The sequence below is a fragment of the Myotis daubentonii genome, chromosome 2, assembly GCF_963259705.1.
Source record: "Myotis daubentonii chromosome 2, mMyoDau2.1, whole genome shotgun sequence".
Lineage (NCBI taxonomy): Eukaryota > Metazoa > Chordata > Mammalia > Chiroptera > Vespertilionidae > Myotis > Myotis daubentonii.
The window spans coordinates 101,965,060-101,984,072 of record NC_081841.1 but is presented as its reverse complement, the minus strand read 5'-3'; the positions used below and the strand labels follow the sequence as shown (position 1 = coordinate 101,984,072).

Here is a 19,013-nt window from a genome sequence, read left to right as displayed (position 1 = left end):
AATGTCTTTTGAGTTTAGTTTGGCTGTCTTTTTGCTGGCTTTTCTTTATGGTACTTTGTTTTCCTGTTTTTATGTATATACTAGTAGCCGGGTGCACGAAATTCATGCACATTGAAAGGGAATTAATTGCCCTAACCGGTTTGGCTCAGTGGATACAGCATCAGCCTGCGGACTCAAGGGTCCTGGGTTCGATTCTGGCCAAGGGCATGTACCTTGGTTGCAGGCACATCCCCAGTGGGGAGTGTGCAGGAGGCAGCTGATCAATGTTTCTCTCTCATCGATGTTTCTAACTATTCCTCTCCCTTCCTCTCTGTAAAAAATCAATAAAATATATTTTAAAAAAAGGGAATTAATTAGCAGAGATATTTTAATATAGCTATTTGCCCTTTCTCTATAATAGAAGTGTGAGAGATGAAAGGAAATTAGTAAAATGTATATGAAAATAATATATAAATATATTAATAAATAAATAGTAACAAAAGGATATAACAACAAGAGGCATGATATAAAAAAGACAAAAACATGATATGAAAACAATAAAAACATGATATAAAAACAACAAAAACATTATATAAAAACAACAGTGATGCAAACAATGACTGATAAAGTGATTAAACTTATTCTAATATCTCCCTGTACACCACATTAAGAGTGAAAACACTTTTCAGAGTGCTTGACTAATTCCCTTGTGATGAAGTACTTAGAACTGTAACTGTAACATCACATGCTCTTCAAACTCGAGAGAAAGCAACATATAACTGACCATGTGCAAAAACAGGTTCAGGTAGGAATATGCCTACTTTGTCTAGAGTTTGTCCTTGTGATTTATTAATAGTCGTCACAAATGCTGGCATCACGGGAAACTGTCGTCGAATCCATTTAAATGGGAGGCCAGTGTCAGATGGGGACAAATTCTTGGAATCAGAACAGCCTTTCCCTCTGCAGATCCTGTTAATACTTCAGCTTCGATAATGTTAGGTCGTAATCTTTTGATAATAAATCTGGTACCATTACAAAGACCCCATTTACTATTGAGATTTCTCAATAGCATGATGATTGCACCCACTTTCAATTTTAATTTATGACACGGCATTCCCAAAGGAGTAATACTATTAAGAAATTCCATGGGAAAATTTTCCTTTTCAGCATAATCTGTGGAATCAGTGGAATCAATGGAATTATCATTCAAATATGTGTGAAAATCTCCATCAAGTATATCCAAATTTTCTTCATTTAATTTTTGAATATGCTCATTTTTTGGACAAAGAATTGCACGTTTAGATAAATTTTTAATATTATCTATAGCAGTGGTTCTCAACCTTGGCTGCAGATTAGAATCACCTGGGAATCTTTTTAAAATCCTGATTTCTGGGCCTCATCCTCCGGAAATTGTTTCTTTGTTATAGGGTGGGGCCACAACATCAGTAACAAAGAAACAGAATTAAAAATTTATTGTGGGGAGCCACTACAGTGTTTTGAACAGGTTTAAGCCTTGGACTGATGAGAGGGCACAGTTCTCTCATTGCCACGTGCAAGTCCCAGCTTGGAGGGCAGGGCCTTCCCAGCACAATTATAGCCAACAGCTGTAGTTGTAAGCTTGAACCTATGGTCCGAACATGTGGCCCCACGTGCCTGAGTGATGTGGGCTTGATAGAGTTCAGGTGCATGTAGTTGAGTAGGATTGAAATGCAGGAGAATGTTGTAAACATCTTGGTCACGCCCTTACTTTGCCTCATAGCATCTGCTATAAAATAAAGGCATGGCTGTGGGCATGGTCCCACCTAAACCCGGCTTTCATTCTCTTGTTTGTATTTTCTAAGCCTTTCAGCTACCCCCACTCAGGTTCACCCTTGGCAGTGCTGCTGCGGGACACTTTAGAAAGATAATGCCTCCCCGCTCCCAGGGCGGGCTCTTGCCTCAAACCCCGCCCTTACAGGAAGCAGCTCTGGGAAACAGCTTGGGGGAGGGTGCAGCCGTTGCCAAGACAACCCCTGCAGTACTGACTTCCTTCCACTTGGTCGTGGTGGTTGTGGTTGTGATGAACACCACCCATGGTTTTTATATAAGTAGATGTGTGTATTTTTAAAACTCAGCATTTTTATTGATTTAAGAGAGGGGAAGGGAGAGGAATAGAGAGATAGAAATATCGATAAGAGAGAAACATAGATAGGCTACTTCCTGCACATCCCATATGGGGGATGGATCCCGCACCCTGGGCATGTGCCCTGACCGAGAATCTAACTGTGGCCTCCTGATTCATGGGCCTATGCTCAACCACTGAGCACACCGGCCTGGCTGTATGTGTGTGTTTTTTGACTATGAACATAACTCTCTCTGAATTTTATTTATGGGAACTCATTTTTAAAAATATCCTCACCCAAGGATATGTTTTTATTGATTTTAGAGAAGAAGGGGAGTGGGGGGGAGAAACATCGATTGTTGCCTCCCATACCCACCCCAACTGGGGATTGAACCCACAACCTTTTGGTGTTCAGGATGATGCTCAATCAACAAGCAACCTAGCCAGGGCTGTGGGAACTCTGTGGGGTGGATTAAATTTGTCTTCCAGAGTGAATTTATAATCTGCTAGTTGAGACACTGTCTACTCAGGATCTTTTTGAATTATATTTTGTGCTTACAGCTTTTTTCTTTTTTTATTATTGTGATGAAAAACATATAATTTTCCATCTTTTTTTAAAAATTATAGATCACATTCAATATTATTTTGTATTAGTTTCAGGTGCACAACATAGCGGTTAGATAATCATATACCCTACAGAGTGGTCCCCCTGATATTTCAAGTACCCCCCCCCCCTCCAGCCCATACATAGCTATTACAATATTATTCCCCCCCGCCCCCCATTGACCTCTCCCTGGCCACTCCCATCCCCCAGCACATGCCCTCAAATCCCCCCCCCCCCCCAGTATTTGTGTCTATTGGTAATGCTTATATGCATGCATACAAGTCCTTTGGTTGATCTCTTACTCCCCCCTCCCCCCCCCTTTTCCCTCTGAGGTTTGACAGTCAGTTCAATGCTTCTCTATCTCTGGATCTATTTTTGTTCATCAGTTTATGTTGTTCACTACACAAATGAGTGAGATCATGTGGTATTTAACTTCCTCCAACTGGCTTATTTCATTTAGCATAATGCTCTCCAGGTCCATCCATGCTGTTGCAAATGGTAAGAGTTCCTTCTTTTTTTACAGCAGCATAGTACTCTATTGTGTAGATGTACCACAGTTTTTAAATCCATTTGTCTGCTGATGGGCAACTTAGGCTGTGTCCAAATCTTAGCTATTGTAAATTGTGCTGTTATGAACATAGGGGTGCATATATTCTTTCTGAGTGGTGTTTCTGTTTTCCATTTTTAATTTTTTGAGTAAACTCCATACTGTTTTCCACAGTGGCTGCACCAGTCTGCATTCCCACCAGCAGTGCACGAGGTTTCCTTTTTCTCCACTTCCTCACCAGCATTTGTCCTTTGTTGATTTGTTGATGATAGTCATGTTGTTTTGATTTGCATCTCTCAGATGATTAGTGACTTTGAGCATGTTTTCGTATGTCTCTTGGCCTTCTGTATGTCCTTTTTCAAAAGATGTCTGTTTAGGTCCTTTGCTCATTTTTTGATTGGATTGTTTATCTTCCTTTTGTTAAGTTGTATGAGTTCCCTGTAAATTTTGAAGATTAAACCTTTATCGGAGATAACATTGGCATATATGTTCTCCCATGCAATGGATTTTCTTGTTTTGTTTCTTTTGCTGTGCAGAAGCTTTTTATTTTAATGTAGTCCCATTTGTTTAATTTCCATTGCCCTAGAAGCTGTATCAGTAAAGATATTGCTATGAGATGTGTCTGATATTTTGCTGCCTGTGGTTTCCTCTAAGATTTTTATGGTTTCTCGTCTTATGTTTAAGTCTTTTATCCATTTTGAGTTTATTCTTGTGTATGGTGTAAGTTGGTGGTCAAGTTTCATTTTTTTGCATGTATCTGTCCAATTTTCCCAACACCATTTATGTAAGAGATAGTCTTGACTCCATTGTATGCTCTTGCCTCCTTTGTCAAATATTAATTGAGCATACTGGCTTGAGTCAGTTTCTGGGTTATCTGTTTAATTGGTCTATATGTTTGTTTTTGTGCTAGAACCAGACAGTTTTGAGGACAGTGGCTTTGTAATATAGCTTGATATCTGGTATTGATATCCCGCCTACTTTGTTGTTCTTTCTCAAAGTTGCTGCAGCTATTCGGGGTCTTTTTTTATTCCATGTGAATTTTTGGAAAGTTTGTTCTAGGTCTTTGAAGTATGCCAGTGGTATTTTAATGGGGATTGCATTGAATCTGTAGATTGCTTTGGGTAGTATGTACATTTTAATGATGTTGAGTCTACCAATCCATGAACATGGTATATTCTTCCATTTGTTTATGTCTTTCTTCCTTATCTCTTTTTTCAATGTCCTGTAGTTTTCTGAATACAGGTCTTTTACCATCTTGGTTAAGTTTATTCCTAGGTATCTTAATTTTTTTGTTCCCATCTTTGCAAATCTCTTATTTATTTTTTAAATTTTATCTTTATTGCTGATAGTATTACAGATGTCCCTTTGTTTTTTTTCCCCCCATTGATCCAATCCATCCAGCACCCACCCCTCCCAGGCCTTTACTACATTATTGTCTGTGTCCATGGGCTATCCATATATGCACATAAGTTGCCCGGTTAATCTCTTCTGACCCACTTCCCCACCCCCGCCTTCCCTCTGAAATTCCTCAGTCTGTTTCATGCTTCTAGTTTTCTGGATCTATTTTTTCATCAGTTTATTTTGTTCATTAAATTCCACATATGGGTGAGATTATGTGATACTTATCTTTCTCTGACTGGCTTAATTTGCTTAGCATAATACTCTCCAGGTCCATCCATGTGGTTGCAAATGGTAAGAGTTCCTTCTTTTTTTTACTGCCACATAGTATTTCATTTTGTAAATGTAGTACAGCTTTTTTATGCATTCATCTGCTGATGGACATTGGGCTGTTTCCAAATCTTAGATATTGTAAATTGTGCCATTGCTATGAACATAAGAGTGTGTATATTCTTTATGATTAGTGTTTTGGGTTTCTTAGAATATATTACTATACGTGGGATCACTGGGTCAAATGGGAGTTCTATTTTTAATTTCTTCTAGGTTGACCAGTTTCTTGAAATAGAGTTGTTCATAGTATTTTTTTTTTACAATCCTTTGTATTTCTGTGGGGTAGGTTGTTATTTTGCCTCTTTCATTTCTGATTTTGTTTATTTGAGTCCTCTCTCTTTGCTTCTTGGTGAGTCTGGCTAGAGGTTCATCAATCTTGTTTATCCTTTCAACGAAGCAGCTCTTGGTTTTATTGATCTTTTGTATTTTTTTTTTTTTTGGTCTATTTGTCATTTATTACTGCTCTCACCTTTATTATTTCCTTCATTCTGCTCACTCTGGGCTTTTCTTGCTGCTCTTTTTCAAATTATTTAAGTTCTAGAGTTAGATAATACAAGTTTTTCTTGTTTTTTGAGGTAGGCCTGTAATGCAATGAACTTCCCTCTCAAGACTGCTTTTACTATGTCCCATAGATTATGGATTGTTGTGTCTTCATTGTCATTTATTTCCAGCATGTTTTTAATTTCTTCTTTCATCTCTTTGGTAACCCAATCATTGTTTAATAGCATGCTATTTAGCCTCCAAGTGTTTTGTTTTTTTTTCAATATTTTTATTGTAATTGATTTCTGATTTTATGCTATTGTGATCTGAGAAGATGCTTGATAGGATTTTAATCTTCTTAAATTTGGAGAGATTTTGCCTGTGTCCCAATATGTGGTCTATCTTTGAAAATGTCTCATGTGCACTTAAGAAGAATGTATATTCTGTAGCTTAGGGGTGAAATGTTCTGAAGATGTCAATTAAGTCCATCTGATCTAGTGAGTCAGGTAGGATTGCTGTTTCTTTGCTGCTACTTTGTCTAGAGGATTTATCCAGTGATGTCAGTGGAGTATTAAAGTTCCCTACTATGATTGTATTGCTGTCAATCTCTCTTTTGATATCTTCCAGAATTTTTTGTATGTATTTGGGTGCTCCTGCATTGGGAGCATACATGTTTACCAGAGTTATATCCTCTTGTTGTATCGATCCCTTTATTATTATGAAGTGGCTGTTTTTATCTCTTGTTATGGCCTTCACTTTGAGGTCTGTTTTGTCAGATATAAGTATTGCTACCCCAGCTTTTTTATCATTTCCATTTGCCTGAAAGATATTTTTCCATCCCTTCACTTTCAGTCTGTATGAGTCCCTTGTTCTGAGGTGGGTCTCTTGTAGACAGCGTATGTATGGGTCATGTTTTCTTATCCATTCAGCCACTCGATGTCTTTTGATTGGAGCATTTAACCCATTTACAGTTAAGGTTATTATTGACTAGAGGCCCGGTGCATGAAATTTGTGCACTTGGGGGGGGGGGGCTGGGTCCCTCAGCCTGGCCTGTGCCCTCTTGCAGTCCGGGACCTTGCTCCTTACCGCCCACCTGCTAGCTGCTCCTTAGCGCTGCTGTGAGCCTGGCTTCTGGCTGAGCAGCGCTCCCCCTGTGGGAGCACACTGATCACCAGGGGGAAGCTCCTGTGTTGAGCATCTGCCCCCTGGTGTTCAGTGTGCATCATAGTGACCTGTCATTCTGCCCTTCTGTTGATTTGCATATTAGGCTTTTATTATATAGGAAAGGTACTTGTTTGTAGCCATCTTTATTCTTTGTGCCTATGTTCCTTCTTGCGTTTCTGTTTCTTCTTTTTACAACAGTCCCTTTAGCATTTCTTGCATTGCTGGTTTAGTAATGATAAGCTTCCTTCGCTTTTTTTTTGTTTGTGAAACTCCTGACTTCCCTTTCAATTTTGAATGATAGCCTTGCTGGATAGAATATTATTGGATTCAGTCCCTTGCTTTCCAATGCTTTGTATATTTCATTCCATTCCCTTCTGGCCTGATGTGTTTCTGTTGAAAATCATTTGATAGTTTAATGGGACTTCCTTTGTAGGTAACTTTCTGTCTCTTTCTTGCAGCCCTTAGGATTCTTTCTTTGTCACTAACGTTTGCTATTGTAATTACAACATGTCCTGGTGTGGGCCTTTTGGATTCATCTTGTTTGGGACTCTGTGTGCTTGTGTGACTTTTTTCTTCCCCAAATCAGGGAGGTTTCTGTCATTTCTTCAAATAGGTTTTCTAATCCTTCTCTTCTTGTCGTTCTGGCACCCCTATTATACGTATGTTACTTTGTTTCATGTTGTCCCAAAGCTCCCTTAGGTTCTCCTCCTGCTTTCTAATTTTTTTCTCCAATTGTTCAGATTAGGCATTTCTCTACCCTACCTTCTAACTCACTAATTCGGTCCTCTGCTTCTTCTAGTATACTGTTGAAAACTTCCATTGTGTTTTTTATTGTAGCTATATCATTCTTGGTTTCTTTTTAATTTTTACATAAGTTGTTGATTTTCTCATCCATCTGGTTTATGAATTGTATGACCATTACTCTGAATTCTTTTTCTGGCACATTGCATGCCTCTGTTTCATTTAGTTCTTTTCCTGGCGATTCCTCCTTTTCTTTCCTTTGTGGGTTGTTTCTTTGTCTCCCCATTGTTGCTATCACCGGTCTGAGGCTCGCTGGCAGAATGCAAAGGGTTAGGGTCAACACTGCAGGTTTGCTAGGTGGGGAAACGCAGTCAGAAGCTCGCCTGCAGGATGTGCAGGGCCGTGGCAATGCTGCGGGCTTGGCCGGTAGGGGGTGCAGTTTGAGACTCACCAGTGGGATGCGCTGTGCCCAGGAATGACGCGATGGGGCGGCGTGAGGGGAGGTGCACTCTGGGACCCACAGGAGCCCCCATCTGGGGAGGCTGGAGTCCTGGTGTCCATGGCTCTGCAGCTGAGGTAGCAGATCTTTGGCCGGAGTGCCTGTAGTGTCCGGGGTGGTGTCTGAGACCATTCTGGGTGGTGGTGAGGTTGGGCTCCTAGTCACAGCAGCTCTCCCCTTCAAGGTGGCGTGGTTTCTGTCCTTAAGTTTTTGTTTTTTCTTTAAAGAACTACAGCTTGTGGGAATTTGAGTCACAAACTTTCATGAGGACCAACTTGTGGTTTTGAAAGTTTGGAAGATATTTATTGCCCCACCTCCTCCAGTGCCAAGGACAAGTTTCCTTTCTGTCTCATTTAAGAATTATTTCTTGTTCTCTCTTACATTGAAGACATAGCCCTTTGGGGATTACAGTGTCATGCTGTGTCTTCTGCTATCGTCCCTATCTTGGATGGGCCCTAAGTTTTAGCACTAGTTTTCCTGTTTTCATTTCATTCAGTTGTCAGAAGAGAGGCTAAAGGTCACTGGGGTTGGCAGATACCCTCAACATGAAATCTGTCTTTGACATTTGCTTATATCCCAGTGGTCCCCCATCACTATGTGTTTTGGTTTCTGTCGATTCTTCATTTTCTTACCAGCTTAGTAAGTTATTATTTTTTAATTTAGAAATTTATTCACCTTTTGGCTGTTTTAATCAGGAAGGCCAGGAATATCCAATTGCTTTTTCATGATGAATATGCAGTAATAGATACTGAGTCTAAAATAACCTTTTATGTATGTTAGAGTAATGGAGACAGTACAGTCAGAAATGTCTTCTTCCTTCTATGCATGTCATGTACTCAGAAAAGACAAGTGAATCCCAATGCCTATGAAAGCCTTAGAGCAGAAATTCTTAACTGAACATACCTCTATTCTTTTTTCCAAATAAAGAATTGCTTGGAAAAAAAACATTGTGAATTTTAGTAGGATCATATTTCTCAAGTATAGGGATGGAAATATTGACTTGCTGTAAAATCAGTTTAAATTTTGGGGCTCTTGATTGTCCATTATTTGACATGACAGAGTTTATTGGCCTTCAACAAAATCTTCAAGGGATGTCTGTGTTTGAGAACTTCAAAGATGCTGAAAATTGCACAGCAAGTTTTTGTCTTTATGGTTGGTTTTCACCAGTTACATCTAACTCAAGTTTTGAAAAAACTTTTAAATTAAAAAAACACTCATTACAAACTGGATTGCTTAGTATACTCTTTCCTTTGTAGTTAGCATCTGGCTAGAAATAGGAAGTACTCTGATCACTTCTGCAGAGAAAAGCCTGAATCCATGCATAAGAATATGGTCCTGCATTCACAGAATCTTTGATAAGCATCATTACTATAGTAAAGTATAGCCTATTACAATGTGCCTTCATTTAGAACTGTCATAAAGTAAATTCCATTCTCTCTCTTTTTATTTTATTGATTTTTTTTAATAGAGAGGAAGGGAGACGGATAGAGAGTTAGAAACATCAATGAGAGAGAAACATCAATCAGCTGCCTCCTGCATACCCCCTACTGGGGATGTGCGCACAACCAAGGTATATACCCTTGACCAGAATCGAACCTAGAACCCTTCAATACGCAGGCCGACGCTCTATCCACTGAGCCAAACCAGTCAGGGCTCCATTCTCTCTTTATACTGTCCATTTCTTACTGCTACCCTTACTCCATCTGCAACCATAATTCTTCACTATTGAATTGGGGAGTTTTGTTTTAATTTTATAATGTTCTTAGAAGAAAGTGATTGGAAATGATGGAATGTTGATTTAGAGGAGACTTTCAAAATTACTTAATCTTTTAATTTTTAAACACATTTAGCTGTGGAAACCTTATTTTGATTATGGTTCTGCTCTTTGTTAGGCTTTTGGGGAGTACATTGTTGGAACATCCAGGGGCTGCTTTGTGGACTTGGCCAGATGGAGGAGAAGATCTGTTTTTTATTTTTAATGATAGCTGAGCTGTCTCTTTTGTTTCCTTCTCTTATTTCTTAGCCTTAAAAAAAAAGAATTTAATAAACATTTTATTGAGAACCCACCATGTGCTGGACATAGGATGAACGAGACACAGCCCGGTTCCCATGGAACTCAAGGTCCTGGCCATGCAGGTCAGGATAGAGGGCTCAGGTGTCACCCAGTTTCTTTTCCTTTTCTAGGCTCCAGTGCAGGAAGGAGGAGGGTGGGGACAACTTAGTTCCTTTCTGCAGTCTTCCTTAACTCCTTTTGCTGTTCCTAACCCCCAGTTCCCTCTTCTACTTAGCTGCTCATGAAAGACTCTATAGCCAAAAATCTGGTGGTTGAATAAAAAGTAGACTAGAATCTGGTATAAAGGGCAGGGCCCCTGAGGACGAATGATGCCATACATAATACTTGTTCAAGCATTTAAGAGTTTGTCCTCTGTAGTCCAGGAGCAAAATAACTGAACTCGGTAGGTAGTGTCATATAATTATTTTTTGGTTGCATGGAGCAGATGATAATTATTAATATTACTAACTCATGAGAATAACTTTTTACCCCCTTGGGATTAAGAGAAAGAGGATAAGAGAACCAACATTTATGGGGCATTTGCTTATGTACTAGGCACTGCTAGATGCCTTTTCAAAAGTTTAATTTTGTTTATTTGTAACTGTTAGCGGTGATTGATGGACCTCGATTTTTGAGTTTGGCAAAGAAAGAATTCAGAGCCAACAACTCCAGCATAAGAGGAAATTTATTTAGCATGCAAAATGAAAGTACACTAAAGAGAAATCTTCTCTTTAATGTACTTTCGGGCTGCTCAGAGAGCTGCCTTGGCCTTTTAGAGAGAAAATCACAGAGGAAGAAGAAGTGAGCTAACTGGGCTGCTTGGACTCAGGAAACAAATAACAGAGGCAAAAGAAGGGCCTTTAGAACTTAGGAGAAAAGAAAGCCAAGATACATATCTGCACCTGAAAAAGGAAGGTGTATAGATTTGCTGGGTTCTTTGCCTTATGGGTTTTTATCTGTTTTCTAAAGGTAGGATTTTAGGGGAAATCTCAGGGGAGGATTTCAGTAGAATATTCATCACCGTTCTAGGTGTGTCCTTTAATATACTAACTCATCAGAATGAGCTAGAACAAACATGCCAAAGTCGCGGCCCACAATGAATATTTTTGTGGCCCAGCCAATATAACAGTATGTAAGAAACGTTTTAATAAAAATTTCATAACTTAATTTTTACAATATCCTGTTATACATAATTATTAATAATGAACTACAATGTTCGCTAATGACTGATTATTATAATCGTGTTGCATTCATTTCCCTTACGTACCTTACGGGAGCAGGCGTACCATTTCTCTCCACTAATGCTAGCAGCGAATATTTTAGCAGCCAATTGCCACGTCATTGGTCTTGGACTGTCTTGTTTGGTGTGCGCAGCAGGAAATATTTCGCTTTTGGAGAACAAGAAAAATAGGTTTATTTGTGTTATGCTTATTAATTTGTGCAGTTATTCAGCGTCTGGTAAGTTAATGTTCAAGAAAAAACTAATTTTTATTAAAATGTTCTATTATTTTATGTTAACGATTACTCATTTATTTCAGCCCTTTGTATTCAGCATGTCTCTATGGAAATAAACCTGTTTCTATGAAAATTGAAGCTTTTGTTTTTTTGCGGCCCACCTAAACTTAAACCTTGTTTATTTGGCCTGTGTTAGCCTTTGAGTTTGACATGCTTTAGCTAGAAGGTCAGGGTCATAGTCTCTATTGATTGGTCAGCACTGGGATAGAGGGTCATTGGTCATTGCATCTGGTCCTGATGTCAGCCAGGACCTCGCTTCCTCTGGTTTTGCTGCTTTTCTGGGCCTGGAGCTGAAACACAACTGAGGCCTAGATGTTATCTCTAGTTTGACCAAAGCTTTGTTTCATCTCTGTGGTCAACAGACCCATGACTTTGTTCCTGAGATTATTCGATGCTGATCAGAACCTCATTGTCCTAAGGACTTAATGCTTAAGGGAATGGTTGTGCAAGGGAGAAGGAGGCAGGCGAGTCAGGGTGCTGGATAAGGCCAGTTTGAATGAGCTGTCTGTCTCAGTTTCCCCATCCCACTTGCCAAGGAATTTTCCTTGGTTCTTACCATCCTGCCTCATAGCTACCCTATAAAGTGGTTGGTAACATTTTCATTTTATAGTTAGGAATTGGAGGCACAGAGAGGTTAATAACTTGGCTCATAGTCAAAACTTGAGGATAAGGGGATGGGGAAAGGCTTTCTAAGCAGTGCATGAAAGTATGTGGTATATATGGGTTCAAATGGGACATCTGGGGTGGTTAGACTGCATGGTGTGTGGCATGTAATTGGAATTAACACTGGAAAGATAAAGTTCACATCTTGTTCTGTCTTTAGTTCATTTTAAGGCTATAGATGCTTTCCTAAGGTGTGTGTAACTGACAGCATTCCACACAGATAGATGTATGAGGTATTTTGGATAATAGCACCGTGTGTGTGTGTGTGTAGCACCTTTTGTGTGTGTGTGTATGTGTGTGTGTGTGTGTGTGTGTGTGTGTGTGTGAGAGAGAGAGAGAGAGAGAGAGAGAGAGAGAGAGACTTTATACTCATTTGAGGAAAAAAAAAATTCAGTTTGAATTCTTACAGTAGGTGGTAAACATCTGGGCTTACTGATAGTTTTGAAGTTTTGTGACAAGACTTGAGCTGGCAGGGATGGAGAGTAGGGCTTGCAACATTCCCATGAGGACTGCTTTGATCAGTGTGCCTTGAAGTTGCTATAATAATTGAATTTGATATTGTTATAAAAACAGTTATTGGTATTCTAATTTAGAAATGAATGGTGTTTGTAAACTAGTGATTGTGTCAGGATTTTATATAAAAATAAAACACACACACACACAGTGCTAGATGGCTGCAAGTTATCAGAGGAAATACCTTGTTTTGGTAGAACTTGACCACCAACCCAGGAGTTCCCTTTAATGTATGTACTTATTTTTAGGCTTGCCCCATCCAGAAGTTGAGGATGTGTTGTCTAACAAAGGTCTGGGCTTCCCAGGTTCAGAAATGTACCTCTGTCAGGAGACAGCAGGGGTGGGCTTCTGCACACTAAAGGTGGTGTTAACCACAGGCCAGTGTCCTTGAGGCAGAATGTGTGTGCTGTTATATATATGATGGAGTTTTGTGCTAATCATTTTTTTTAACATTGTTTTTGAGAAGTATCCATGTTTTTGTATGTAAATCCAGTTTATTTATTCTGACTCTACTATAAAATATGCTATCATATTTTTATAAATCTGTTCTTATTTAAAAATATATTCTTATTGATTTTTTTTAAGAGAGAGAGGAAGGGAGAGAGGGAAACATTGGTTGGCTGCCCCCCTGTACTCCCCTATTGGGGATTGAGCCCACAACCTGGGCATGCTCCCTGACTGAGAATTGAACCTGCGACCTCTTGGTTACGTCAGTGCCCAACCGCTGAGCCACACTGGCTGGGCTATGCTGTAATATTTTATAGACCCTGTAGATTACTGTCAGCTATACAATCATCAGTAATACTTCAGTAAACATTCTTTTCCCCTTTAGTTCTATGTGAGAATTTCTTAGTTATATATCTCTGAAGAATTGTTGGCCACTGAATATTATATGCATTTTAATTTCACAAAATTTCAGCTCTCTGAGATGGCTGCTATCAGATTACAAACTCCCTTTAGAGTGCATGATACAGCAAGGGCTTTAATTCATTACTTGGATAAAAGGAACATATTAGGGATATAATTCCTTGATCTAGGCTTTGGTTATATGAGAAAGTTTCTTCAAACTAGTTTTTAGTAATATTATTAAAAGCCTTTATTCTTCATTATCCTTTTTTTATTTTCTTTCAGTAATGTTAGGTAGTTATAAGGAGCATAGTTATTTAAAGGATGTCTTCATAATGCCTACATTAATTATGATAAAGTTATGAAAATACTCTAAATACTACGATTTTTGTGTTTCATTTTTTAGGGCGCCAATGCCTCGGCATTAGAGAAAGAGATTGGTCCAGAACAGTTTCCAGTCAATGAGCACTATTTTGGATTAGTCAATGTAAGTATTCATTGATGCTTAGCCTTCAGAATTATGGTTGGAAGTAGTTTTAAAAAATGATGAATGCATTTCATAATTTATTAAAGAAAACATGTTCATTTATATCAGTAGACTTAATGCCAAGAAACTTGATTTTGAATTTTGAATTTATCTTTAATGGAAGGGAACAAAATTATCTGATGACTTAAGTGCCTTAGAAATAGAATAGTTTCTACTTATAAGCCTGATGTTTCCTATTTTATGTCAAAATTTTCTCATAACCAAAATTTCATATGGCTTAGACCAAATGATCTCTTGATTCTTTCAGACTTATTTAAAGTCTACATATAAGTGGTCCAAATAGTTTAGTCAGTTCCTCCATGTGTTGAGATAGGGTCTTTGTCATTTTACCTCTGACATTGTTCTACTAGTATAAATGTAAAAGTACAAAGTATAGGGGAAAAAATACACCCTCAATCCTTGTGGAGGTAATTCTAGTAATTATACATTATTGAAACTTTGGAAGAACCTGCTTTAGAATTTTTAACTCTTCTGCAACATCAGAAAACACCACAAATCTGTGTTATATAATTGTTGTGGTAATTTATATACTGTTAGGTGGATCCATGGTGAGTATTTAAAAATATACTATATATGATGATATAGGTAATTAAGTTAAATTGAACAAAGTTGGTGTGTCGCTAAATACTAGTCTGTAATTATGATGTATGAGATAGATTTCTTGTGTGATTTGGGAAAAGCAGTTGGAGTGACATGTATGCCTTCCCCTGCTCTGGGAATCACGTTTGCAAATGTAAAGCTTATAACAAAGAATCGGCAATCTCCACTCACTAGCCCCTCTGCAGCGAAGACTACTTATTACTCCTCAGACTTGTTTTTTCTGGAATATATCCTTAAATTATAAATAAAGTGTTTATACTTCTACTTTTAAAATTCTGCTATTTTTAAAAAAAATCTATGACTTCCTGTTAGGATAGATAAGAAATTTAGTTCTTTACTTCTGCCACCATCCCCTGCTGCCCCCTGCTTCACTTTCCGCCATTCTCCCAATATGGAATTAACCATTGCTTTATTTTTCCATTTCCTTAATTTCCATTTACTCTTCCAGCTAATCTTCATCAGAGCTAAAAAAAACAAAAAGAATTTCTCAATGTCAGTTTTCACTGAACATGTCCATCAGGCAAACTCTTCCTTCCCTGGAGCCCTCTGTCCTTTTGTGCAGCCATTGCCTGCCATTCCTTTTCCACCACTTGGACATTCCCTTCACGTTTTGCCTTTTCTAGATTCTATTTTCTTTTCCAGTTTTCTCCCTGGCTTTGTGGAGCACATTCTACAGTAGCTTCTTTAGGAAATGTACATGGGAGATAAAGTTTGAGATCTTGTGTATGTAAAATTTTTAAAAATATATATTTTTATTGATTTCAGAGAGGAAGGGAGAGAGAAACATCAATGATGAGAAAGAATCACTAATCGGCTGCTTCCTGCATGCCCCACACTGGGGATCGAGCCTGCAACCCAGGCATGTGCCCTGACTGGGAATCGAACCTTGACCTCCTGGTTCATAGGTCGACATTCAACCACTGAGCCATGCTGGCTGGGCTAAAAACATTTTTGTTATTGTAACAGCTACATACAGATTTTAGGTTATAACCTTCCTTAGGAATTTTTAAGGCCTTATTCTATTATTTTCTTGCCGGGGTCCAACCCCAGCAGGTCCAGGGGTCCCCAAAGGTGTGGACGGAGTCGGCGAAGAAGGAATGACACGGAGACAGCGTTCAGTTGATCAGCAGCCTAGCCAGGATCTCCAGCCAAGTTCTGGTCTTGATCTCCAGAGAGGCTCTGCTTCGGATCTCCAGCGAGGTTCTGTAGCCATGTTCCCTCGCTAGGCTCTCCAGCCAGGTTCTGTCCAGGCTCTCCAGTCAGGTTCAGTGTCCAGGTTCCAGTCAGGTTCTCCTGCCAATCTCTGTAGTCAGGTTCAGTCCAGGATCCCTTGCCATGTTCTCCTGCTAGGCTCTGTCTCTAGGCTCCGAGACCAGTCCCTCTCCAGGATCCTCCGGCATGCTCTCGCCAGCGAAGTTCTTCTGTCTCTAGAGAATGCTCTGTGTAGGTTCTGTGCCTAGGCTCTGTCTCTCTTGGTCCTGTCTTCCAAGCCCTGTGTCCTTAGTTCTGTGTTCTGAGTTCTGTGTCTTTCTGTCTTGTTACAACTGTATTTATACCAGTTGATTCAATCCTATCAATCTCTATTACAAAGGTTAGGGCGTTTCTTATCTCCATTCCAGGGAGAAAAGATTATGTAGTTTAAGCATGATTGTTCCTAGTTAAAGGGATTAATTACCCGCCTGGCACTTAGTTGAGGGGTTTTATTCCCTCCCTAACTTCAGGGGAAAATCCCTACCTGGGGATTCAACCTTTCTCGGAGAGGTGACCTTGGTTAAAACACAGCACCAAGAAGGTGAGCAAACATATTAAGAACCGTATGCCATATATGCCAGGTCCCTTGAAACAGCAAGGATGGACCGGCTCCCGGCATTTTCTGACTTTTGTTGAGAGGGCTAATGCCATTCTGGTTCTTGATCTCTTCTGTATGTGGCTTTCTCCCATTTAAAAATTTGGTCGTGTGGCTTTTAGGATGCTCTGTATCTACTGTTCACAATGTTCTGAGTTTTCATGTGTCTTGACCTCCCTCTCATTATTTCATTGGGCATTTATGTACCTGTTCAGACTGATGTTTCATTTTCCTTAGTTCTGGAACATTTCTGATACTATTATTTGAATAATTTCTTTTCAATTAATATAATTTCTCTGTTCTGTCTTTTTTTATAATACTGTTAGATGCATATTGAAACACTTAGACTGATTCTCTATATTTCTTCCCCCCTCCCCCCATTTTTGGTCATCTGCCTTTTTAATTCTGCATTTTAGACAATTTCTTTGACTTTTTTTCAACTCATTACACTTTTTATTTCTTAGAATGTTACTTTTGTGTGTGTTTTTTTAATCTTGTTTCACGAAGGCAGTATTTTCTGTTATTTTTCTCAGGTTAGTATTTATAGTTTTTGTTGTTGCTGAAGTTTTCTGATACTTACTGGATTGTTTCTGAGACCTCTAAGTTCATTGCCCCACCCATTTTAAACTTTGCTTTTTCTATTAGAAGCTTTCCTCAAATTTAATTCATATATAAAAGTAAAATTCTAAAAAAGCTGATTGGGGTATTATGGGTAGAACTTGTCTATTATGAGTTTCACTTAAAGCAGGCTTTTAAGAACATAGCTTCCTGTCTATTTCCCTCCCCCCCGCCCCCCGCCCCAATTTTATTAGCTATAGGGTTTTCTTTGGGGCTATGTGTTTCCCCTTCCAGTCTCCATCTAGGAGTGGCTTAAGTTGGGCCTTCCGTCCTCTGTTTCCTGTCATTGTCTCACTGGTGCCCTTAAAGATAATGGACCAGTGTTCTCCTGGTCAATTTCTGTGGAGCCTGTAGTTGAAAGACAGGTTAAGTGCCTGGGGGTTGAAATGGCCCTTTTAAAAACAAACAAACAAACAAACAAAAGATCTTTATTTATTGTTGATTTTTAGAGAGAGTAAGGTGTGGGGGGGGAGAGAAATAAATTTATTGTTCCACTTATTTATGCATTCATTGGTTGATTCTTGTATGTGCCCTGACTGGGGATTGAACCTTCAACCTTGGTGTATTGGGATGATGCTCTAACCAACTGAGCTTGAAATGCTTCTTTTAAGGACTTATACCAGACTTGTGATTTTAGATGCAGCTTCCCCTCCCCGCAAAATCCCCAGGTTTACAGGTGTGAATCAGTTTGGGTTTTTTTGTTTGTCCCTTACAGGCACTTGGGCTTCTACTTTTTCTCCATCTGCCTTTTATCTTCTGTAAGTCCATTGATATCTCAAGTCTGTGGTTGTCTTCTTGGGCCTTTTGAGGTTTTCCCTAATCTATTCTTTTACTGTCATTTTATTAGACATGTGGAGTAGAATTAAGTGAGTATATTTAATATACTTTGTTTAATGAGAAGTCTAGCCTCTACTTTTAGTATTTAATATGTTCATGCTTACATGTGGAGTTGCCTAGTGATCAAAAGCCTCATTTTAATTCTGGGGATGACAGTTTCTTCGGTGACTGTCACCTTTGTTTGGTTTCCAATGTTAATATGTGTATTGAATTGTAGTAAAGTTATGCCCATTGATAGTCTCCCGAAAGACCCATTTTTTAAAGAACAATAGTATTATATATTGAAAGTTGTTTTGCTTTAACCTTTGCCAGTATAAATACAGGCTGGGCCCAGCTGGTGTGGCTCAGTGGTTGAGCATTGTTGGTTCGATACCTGGTCAGGGGGCAGCCAATTGATGTTGACATATCTCTCTCATTGATTTTTCTCCCTTTCTTTCTAAAATCAATTTTTAAAAAGCCCCACATTTAAATATAGGCTGGGGCAAAAGTAAGTTTACAGTTGTTTGTATGGAAAAAATACAATAATCTATATATATAAAAGGCTAATATGCAAATAGACTGGAACAATTGGAACAACCAAACAACTGGTCACTATGATGTGCACTGTCCCATCAGGGGGCACATGCGGAACATGGCAGGCGTCGGCAGCAGGTGGCAGAGCGTGGAACATGGTGGGCGTCGGGTGCGGTGGGATGGTGGAACAAGTGAACACCAGACCAAAGCGGAGCACTGGTCGCTGTCATCGGGGCGAGCCTCTGGTGGTTACTGAAAGTTCTTTGCTCCCACGTGCCGCAGTCCCGCTCAGTGCTTGCACCTGTTGCTGGTGCTAGCCCCACTCGCACCCACTTCTGGCGCCGTAGCTGCCACTTGTACCTGTTGCCGGTGCCCAGCGCTAGCTCCGATCGCTTGGCGCCATCAGTGGGTGCAAGTGGTGGCTACTGGCCCCGATCACCCCTCAAGGCTTCTCCACCTTCCCCTGCTCCTGGGGGCTGATTGGGCCAGCAGCTGCCTCTCGCACCCGCTGCCAGCGATGACCCTGCTCGCACTCGCAGATGGTGCGGGGCCGCCACTCGCACCCACTGCTGGCGCCTGGCGCCAGTCCCGATCGCTCGGCACCATCAGCAGTTGCGAG

General features: G+C 39.7%; 1 protein-coding gene across 4 annotated transcripts in view; it reads left to right on the top strand.

The window, feature by feature from the left end:
- USP12 (ubiquitin specific peptidase 12) overlaps positions 1-19,013 on the top strand; it is a 119,476-nt gene that overhangs the window by 41,928 nt on the left and 58,535 nt on the right. For all 4 annotated transcript variants that reach the window (XM_059684063.1, XM_059684065.1, XM_059684066.1 and 1 more), the window contains exon 2: positions 13,840-13,920. In XM_059684063.1, the coding sequence (XP_059540046.1) occupies positions 13,840-13,920 (81 nt within the window). The remainder of the gene's footprint in view (positions 1-13,839; positions 13,921-19,013) is intronic.